Consider the following 8,985-nt stretch of genomic DNA (forward strand, 5'->3'; position numbering starts at 1 on the left):
CAAATAACCGCCAAGGGGATTGACAACCCCCTTTTTCGCGTTTGGTGCAACCGTGCAAGTATTTGCTTTTGTGTGTGCATGTGCTGCTAATGAGGTTCTGTGTGGTTCTCCTACTGGATTGATAACCGTGGTTCTTAACTGAGGAAAATACTTATATCTACTGTACTGCTTCATCCTCTCCTTTTCGAGGAAATCCCAACGCAACTCACAAGTAGCACTACTACGCCGCCAAGCAGCTTGCAAACCCCAATGGTACGGTTCCTTACAATGTCGATGTTAATGTGGCACCACTCTTCTCCGAGTATTCTTCATCTTTGCTCGTCCGGGCGAGGACGAGGGACGGAGAGCAGATGGGTGCCTGCGCGTTGTTTGCTGCAATGCCGAGAGCGGGGGAGTCGGCGTACGATGCGAAAAGAGAGATGCTCGATATCATCCATGACGGAGGCGAGGGAGGAGGAGGGGGCTATGAGGACGGGCAGGTGGAATACTCGGATCCCACCCAGTCCGGCTACTACCAGCAGCAACAGTCCTACACCCAGATGGCCACACAACTGTCTTACACCCAGACCGGCGATGGCTCACAACAACAACAACAACAACAACAACAATATTGGGCCGCTGAGAGAAGCATCCCGAAGGGGGAGTGGGAGGAGGGGGGAGGAGGAGGAGGACGGTGACGACGATGATCCAGATGATACAGTCGGTGATCCGAAGAAGAAGGGTATAGGAGAAAGTTTCAACATGCGGGAGGACGGGCTGTTGTGCGACGTATGGTTGGACACTAGCCTCGATCCTGTCCATGGCACGGTGGCCTAGCGGTGCATGAATCACCGAGCAAGTAAGTTGATCACTAGCCGGATATGCTTTAGTTTTGTTGATCACTAGCCGAATATTCTTTAGTTTTCTTGATCACTAGCCGGACATGCTTTAGTTTTGTTGATCACTAGCCGAATATGCTTTAGTTTTGTTGATCACTAGCCGGACATGCTTTAGTTTTGTTGCTCACTAGCCGAATATGCTTTAGTTTTGCTGATCACCATCCAGACATGATTTTGTTTTGTTACTCACTAGCCGGATATGCTTTAGTTTTGTCGATCACTAGCTGGATGTGCTTTAGTTTTGTTGATCACTAGTCGGACATGTATTGTTTTGCTGCTCACTAGACAGATATGCATTGTTTCACTTTTGTAGCACACTCGTGCTTGTGTGGTGTACAAGAAGTTGGAGAAGAAGTCATTCACCATCATGCATTGTTGGTTGAAGTTGAATGGGCAGCCGAAGTGGAACATTTTCATTGCCAAGACCGCTGCTCAAGCTAACGAGGAAGAAACCGGTGACCCTACCGACCCAGCCCAAGAACCGCCGAAGAAGGTTAGAAGAAATATGTGGGGAAAGACGTGGGAGGAGGAGAGGACGAAGCGAGATGGTAAGGCTGTCAAGCTGACGGAGAGGTTCGAGGAGATCTTGACGAAGAAGGAAGAGGCATGCGTGAGGCGCTCGAACATCAAGGAGGAGCGGAAGGCGGAAATGTTCAAGCAGTTGATGGAGGCGACGGAGAAGAAGATCAAACTCGAAGAGAGGAGAACCATGATCGAAGAGAGTAAGGTGGCGTTCCAGGAGAAGAAGGTCGCGCTCTAGGATGAGAGGGTGAAGATCGCCACAAATGCAGGGGACGCCAAGATGTTGACCTTGAATATCGATTCTTTGGATGTCGATTCTAGAATTGTCGTGTAATCTGTCCGCTACCAGATGCTGGAGTGGTAGAAAGATGAGTTGGTGGCGGCGGAAGACGTCGGAGGCGGAGGTGGACGCGAAGGCGGCCTATGCGGCGGCGACGACACCTCCTTGATCGAGAAGCATCTTGCTGAGATGGCCGGTCTGACAGAGCAGAAATGTACGGACTGCCGGACTGATGCTCTTTTGGATTTTGACATGTTAAAACTAAGCATATTTACCTGTTTTTGGTTGTGATCGGGGATACAATTCGATGCGGGTGTGATCCGGCGTATTGTGTGGATCAGCGTAAATTTGAACTTAAATTTGCTTGCGGTCAAAATACGGCTAGGTTTGAATAACGTTTTCCCGCATCCGTATGCGCGGACTGGTCCCTTATAGAGAAATTTGACGATGGGAGATGACTTTACTACGCATGTATACCGGCCGGATCCATCCATCATGTCAACCACAAAAGCGAGATAATGACCCGCCTGATTTTGGACATGTACACGTCCGGTAAAGATGGTGCCTAGACACCCGCCGAGCCACCGTGTAGTTATTAGTTTTGAAAAGAAAAGAACGAAAGGATCTCATGGCTTTCTTCTGCATCGATCGATCAGGTTGTCATTCCTCATCCGACCATTATACAACTGCTAAACACCATCCTCGTTGGCACACTTGTACATATACAACTGCTAGTCTTTTCTCCCTTTATCCTTTTTCCTCTTAACTTTCACTAAAATTCATCTTTTTTTCGTTTTCTATAAGGCCAACTCCACCGCGCGACCCTATCCTGTCCGCCCCCGTCCGTTTGAGGTAAAAGGCACAAACGAAACGGCCCAGCGCGCGGCCGTAAACGGACTTTTGTCCGCTTTCGACTCATCCGCGGCCCAAGTTTGCGCCGCTTTTGGGGTGAAACGGACACCACGAGGACACGCGGGTCGTCTGCGCGTGTCCTCCCCTGGCCCGCCCGTCGGTGGCACAACGCAGGCCTTTTTCTATCCGCCCCCTCCCTCCCTCCGGCCGCACCCCCTCCACTCTTCCCCACTTTTCCTCTCGCCGTCGCCGCTGCCATTGCAGCCGTGCAGTTCGGACGCGAGCTCGCCCAACCCTTCCCCTCAGCGCCGCCGAGCTACCCAACCACGGCCACCTGGTTTGCGCACCCGCCGGCCGATTTTGGGGCGGATCCGGTCGGTCTTGAGCTCGGCCGGCTGTGGGAGGCCGGGCCGCGCCATGGACTGGCCAGACACCTTGCCGGAAGGCCCTGGCAGGGCCGCAAGACCACATGCAGGCAGTGGCTCCTCTTCTAGCCGCTCGGATCTGCACCATCGGTGGTCCGCCGGCAGATACACGAATGGCGGTCGGCCAGGCTCGGTGCTTGCCCAAAAGCTCGCCGGCGCACCATTGCCACTCATTAAGTGCGACCACTGCCCAAGGATGGTCGTGCGCCGCGTCTCTACAACGCCGGAACATCCCAGATGAGTGTTCATCAAGTGCTTAAACGATGGGGTATGCGCTTTTTTTAGCTTCGGTTTGTGCTCTAGATTTGACTAGTTGTACTAACTTCAAATTTTGTTGTGTAGAATGGATGCAAGTTTTGGTATTGGGAGGAAGAGTACATCGATATATTGATAGAGCGAAATTTAGTACATGTTCGTGCACTTTTAGCTAGTATAGAGGCTGTAAATGAGACAAGCGCACTTGTTGCTAGATTAGAGGCTAGACACGAGATTAGGTGTGAGGAGGAGGCAACATCGACTTCTGGCTTGAAGAAGAAAGGAGGATGCCAGATCGAGCCTCCTCCTCCACAGATCAACAACGAGTGCATCGAGAAGGCCCTAACCCAACTCAAGGGAGCAGTTATGGAAGTTGGGTATGTTTTAAAATGTATTCTTGTGGTTCTTGTTTTCTTTGGTCTTACTTTACTAGTCAAAATGTGATAATGTATTTTTCATGTACCAAAAATGAATGATGAAATAAAGTTAAGGACTTGCAAAGAAATAATACGTGGACAAGATGCGGCCTGGATGCGTCCGCGCGTTGGGCGCACGGTCACCGCATCCCAGGACACGCCCGGACACAACCCCAAATCCCTACCCAAACGGACAGAATCCGGACAAAACAGACGTCCGTTTGTTGTCACGTGGTGGAGTTGGCCTAAAGCTATAAGGGCATCTCCAGCCGTTGGCCCCCAGGAGGGGCAAAAAATCGCCCCCTGGGGGCGCACCGGCGCTAAACCGCGCACTGGGGGCGTAATGCCCCCCAGTCACGGCGCCCACGGTTAGTCAAAAAAGTCAACTACGGCGCAAAAACGACTCAAATTTAACGCAAACATCGGCGAGTTCGTTCAAACTTAAACATATTTTACAAAAAAGGAAAAAACTACCGCAGGCTACCCCCGCCGTCTCCCTCGCCATCCGCCTCGCCGCCCGCCCACGCGGTTCTACATGCCGAGGAGGCTGTAGAACCGCGTGTAGTCACCGCCGTCGTCGTCGTCATCGTCGCCGCCCCCGCCTACGCCTCCGCCGTCCCTGATGCATCCCTCCCCCGGTTGGCGTGGCGGGTTGGACGGTCCGGGGGCGTCGTCGTCTCTGTCGAGGACCACGATGCCATGCTCGTCCTCGCGCCCACGCTTGCGGGCGGCGATCTCCTCCAGGGCTCGGCGCTGCCGGACCATCTCGTCGCGGAGGTAGTCGTCCCGCGCCCACCGCAGGGCGTCCTCGTCGGAGAAGCCGCGCCGGGCTATCTCCTCGTACTCCGCGGGGAGGCCGGGCTCCGGCTTGGGCTTGACGAGGACGAAGCGGCCGGTGGGTGGGGAGGCGTTGGCGCCGATGCGAACGCCGGAGCTGCGGGTGCGCGCGCTGACCGGCGTGCCCTGGGGCTCCGGCTTGACGGGGCGGAGGCAGGGCGAGCCGCCGGACGAGGAGGAGGACCCCCCGGTCTCCATGCGCCTCAGGGTCCAGGAGCTTCCCTGGCGGCGTCAGAAGGAAGGGGGGGTACTCGAGGCGCAGCGTGTTGCCGCCCTCGATGTACTCGAGGACGGCCTTAAACGTGCGCCCGGGCACGCCCCACCACCGACGCCGGCCGACGGCGTTGAGCCTGCCGGAGGGCTCGACGCCGTTGGTGGCCTCGAGCTGCTCGGCGTGACAGCGGCGGAAGTAGGGCTCCCAGAGCGGGCTGTCGGGGACGTACCGTGGCCCCTCCCTCGCCGCACGTGGCAGGGACGAGCGGATGCGTGCGATCTCCGCACGCCGCGCCGCGCCGGTGGGTATCGGGGGCACCGGCACGCCACCGGCGCTGATCCTCCACGCCCCGGGTACCCGCATGTCCGGCGGGACCGGGTACTCGGCCTCGAAAAGGAGGCGAGCCTCGCTCTCGTGAAGATGGCGGCGGCCGAATCCGTTCGCCGCCGCGCCGTCGCCTGGGAAGCGCTCGGCCATGGGTGCTGGAGACGGCGAGGGAGAGGAGAAGGAGGAACGACGACGGCGAGAGAGAGACGAGGGAGAACGACGACGGCGAGAGAGTACGAGTCGCCGAGTGCTCTGGGACGCGTCTTATATAGGCCGAGGCGCCGCCCGTGCGCGAGCCGCCGTGAGTACGCGTGGCGGGCGAGGGAGGGCGAGGGACGCGCGTCATCCGGTCTTCACTGCCGCCCGTGAGGCATCAATGGCGCAAGCTGACCGGCGCGGCAGCTTTGGCATTGATTCGCCGCGGGAAACGAGGCGATGAGGACGACGAAGGGCCGAGAAGAGGGTAGAGTCGCTGACGCGGCGGGTCCGCGGCTGTTTCGCGCCAAAACAGTTCGTCCTGGCGCCCCCGGATGCCCCCCAGCGCGCCGGGTTCGGCCTGGGTCCGCCGGCGCTGCTTTCGGCCCAAACCGGCGAAAATCGGGCTCCTGAAAACGCGACTGGACCGATTTTTCGACACCGGCGCAAAAATAAACATTTGGGAAGCCTTTCTTGGACGTGGCTGGAGATGCCCTAAGCTAGCGGATCGACGTGGCATGTGAAAGCCCAAAGCAAAACAAGCATGCCCATGCCATACTCGTCCAAACAATCCCGGTCTCCCACACACGCTGAACGCGCTGGCTGACAAGCCGCTCGGCGCACGATGCGTCGGCAGCGGGGATCAGGATCACACATGCTCTCCCCTGGCCAGCGTGCCAGCCCCAGCAAACCCCGCCACCTTTCCGCAAAACCGCAAACCCCTTTTATGCCACCCCCCACCCCCGAAGGAAGCCCGCACCGCGTCAAGAACACACAGCACAGGTCTGGGAGAGCGAGAGCGAGAGCGGCAGCGGCGAGCCTGCAGCCATGGCGGTGAGCAACAACATCACGGCGTGCGTGACGCTGATGGCGCTCATCTGCGCGGTCCCAGTCATCGCCTCGGGGGTGTGGTTCGCGTCGGCGCAGGGGGAGGAGTGCGCGCGGCTGGCGCGCTGGCCCGTGGCCATCCTGGGCGGCCTCATCCTCCTGGCGGCGCTGGCGGGCTTCGTCGGCGCCTACTGGAACCGCCGCCGCCTCCTCGCCTTCTACCTCTTCGCCATGGCCGCGCTCATCGCCCTCCTCATCGCGCTCCTCGTCTTCGCCTTCGCGGTCACCCGCGGCTCGGGCGCCTACCCGGTGCTCGGCCGCGAGTACGACGAGTACCGCCTCGACGGCTTCTCCATGTGGCTGCGCGGCTACGTCTCCGACGACCCCGCCCGGTGGGAGGGGATTAGGTCCTGCCTCGCCGTCTCTGACACCTGCAAGAAGCTCGCCCGCCAGGCCGGCTACGTCACCGCCGACCAGTTCTACCAGTCCCACCTCACGCCGCTCCAGGTACTACGTGTTATCCATCACCTAATCCCAGTCCTATATTTTTAGTTGATTTTTGCGGGGAAGCATATTGGAGTGTTAGCTGAATGACGCTACCATGTAGTACTAGAACTAGCTAGGAGTAACAGTTTCACATTTACTGCTTCTTATAACCTGCAAGAAACTTACTACGTATACTAGTATATCGTTGTTTAGCCATAGATTTATGAAATACTCCCACCTTCTCAAACATAGGATTCCACAAAATGAGCATGTCCAACTCACACTGTTTCGACTGAAACTGTGGCCATACTACTCCACTAGATATGATGTGAGCAAACGCATCGGTAGTCACACTTATAGCCGAAACAAGACGTTGAGGTGTGCTTTAGAAGGATCCGGGCATCAGGTTATCTTGGCCCTCGGAGGTGCTACTAGACGACGAGGAGGGGAATCCATCCGGTGGCAACTTTCTGACAGGGCACAAAGAAGCGGTGCCCCCCATTTTTCACGGTCACTGTGATGTGGGCCACTCGGGTTCTCCAATTGCCAAATGGTCTTGAGGGGAATCCGCGCGTAGGCCCATGTAATTAAGCCCTTTGTGGAACAAATCTGACACTGATTTAGACTGCGAATATAATTGAGTGGCGTATCAATGCTACTTTTCACTCCATCCCCTGAGTGAAAGCTTAACCCAAGTACCGTATATTTCGGCAACAGAACCATGGAAGAGTTGCTGTCCCAAGAACGAGAAATGGACGGGGACAGTGCCGGGGACAAGGGTCGCATGGGTCGGTGCGTGGGGGCTTGTGATTAGTTCTAGAGTCGTGTGTTGATTACTCCTGCTTATCATCTTAGTTCTGGGGTCGAGGGCACTTGAGCTCGGTTCTGCAGTGGCCGCACGCAGCATCTCGATGTCCTCATCTGAGGAGGGTTTGTCTGCCTCTGTTTGCCCCCGCGTGTTCCGGAGCTTTGGTCTCTCACACGTTCATGCATCCATTTCTAGGAAACTCCACCTCACGTGATTAAGAGAAAAGAAAATTGCTTCAGATCCAGCCACTGGCAATGTCGCAGGATGACTGATTCCTGTAAAATTTCTCAGCATAACAATACTAATAACTAAGCTGAAACGTGGGCTCTGAGTCTCTGACAACTGACGGAGCTTGTGGTGTGGTGTGGTGTGTGGATGCAGTCGGGCTGCTGCAAGCCCCCGTCGGTGTGCGGGTTCGGGTACGTGAGCCCGACGGTGTGGACGAACCCGGCGCGGCCGGCGTCGGACCCGGACTGCGGCCTGTGGAGCAACGACCCGGCGCAGCTGTGCTACGAGTGCGAGTCGTGCCGCGCGGGCCTCCTGGCGGCGCTGCGGAGCCAGTGGCACAAGGCCAACATCGCGCTCGTCGTCGCCACCGTCTCGCTCGTCTTCCTCTACCTCATCGGCTGCAGCGCCTACAAGAACGCGCACGCCGAGGCCATCTACCGCCGCTACAAGTGGTGATTCCCATTTCCCATCCCAGCACCGAGAACCAACAGCCATCTCCAAGTAGTATGTTTGCTTCATACTGTATTATTATTAGTAGCTTGGTAACTGGTAGTAAGCTAGTAGGGGAAGATGGGAACTTCAGATTTATGGTTTGCCCATGCATGTATCGTGGAGAATTTTAGCGAGGTGCAAGCGCTGTTGGTGTTGATGTGAATGTTGTAATATGCAGTAGAGATGTTCTTCAGATTTATGGTTAAGAATTTTATTATGTTTTGCTGACCTCGTGGCTTGATTACTGCTAGAACTGCACCAGTGATCAGTTGAGACGGGACGAATCTCATCCGTTAATTCTTAATTTGTGACTGGTCCTATTTTGTCAGAATGTGGCTGCTCTGCATTAGCATCTGTTTTCTCGTGAGAGCACAGTTCTTGCTTTCTTACACTGTTCATTGCTTGTCATGTCATGACATGTACGCACGAGTTGATCGACAATGCATGTTACCATGGCACGTGACTAGACTAACAAGGCCCTCTACCTGGTCTCAGTCTTGTTCGTTTGAAAGAAGGCCCGGTAACTGGAGTGGACACACCTAAGAGCACCTCCAACGTCCGCGCCAAACGAATCCAGCTTTTAGTGCGCGCGGGGCGTTTTGTCGCGCTCCAGTGGCGGCGGAAAACTCATGCGCGCGGGAACCGTTTGCGCGCGCGTGAAAAGGCGCCAGCTCGCGCGTCATTTTTTGCGCACCGCTTCCGGCGCGTTTATAAAGTGCGGCGCGCGCCACGCGCCTTCTCCACGCCTCCTTTTCTCCTCTTCCTGTCCCTCTCTCGCCACGCGCCGCTTCAGCGCCCCGCCATCGACGCGCCTCCACCGCTCCAGCGCCCCGCCACCGACGCGCCGCCGCGCCGCCGAGGAGCGTCCGGCTACCGCGGTGTCCGCCTGCGCCCCAACGGCGGCTACTACTCGGAGATACGCTCCGGCGATCTTCGGCTCGG

General features: G+C 56.7%; 1 protein-coding gene across 1 annotated transcript; it reads left to right on the plus strand.

The window, feature by feature from the left end:
* Nucleotides 1-5,900: 5,900 nt before the first annotated feature.
* On the plus strand, nt 5,901-8,271 carry LOC125513378 (tetraspanin-2-like). The gene is made up of 2 exons (XM_048678485.1): nt 5,901-6,536; nt 7,705-8,271. Exons 1-2 carry the CDS (start codon nt 6,030-6,032, stop codon nt 8,005-8,007), a joined length of 810 nt encoding a protein of 269 aa, XP_048534442.1. The 5' UTR covers nt 5,901-6,029; the 3' UTR covers nt 8,008-8,271.
* The last annotated feature ends 714 nt before the right edge of the window (nt 8,272-8,985 follow it).

The sequence above is a fragment of the Triticum urartu genome, chromosome 6 (genome assembly GCF_003073215.2).
Source record: "Triticum urartu cultivar G1812 chromosome 6, Tu2.1, whole genome shotgun sequence".
Classification (NCBI taxonomy): domain Eukaryota; kingdom Viridiplantae; phylum Streptophyta; class Magnoliopsida; order Poales; family Poaceae; genus Triticum; species Triticum urartu.

Excerpts from the sequence above, each read along its gene's own strand:
- LOC125513378 (XM_048678485.1), top strand. The coding sequence starts at position 6,030 with ATGGCGGTGAGCAACAACATCACGGCGTGCGTGACGCTGATGGCGCTC. Across the intron at positions 6,537-7,704 it reads CCCACCTCACGCCGCTCCAG|TCGGGCTGCTGCAAGCCCCC; the intron begins GTACTACGTGTT and ends GTGTGGATGCAG.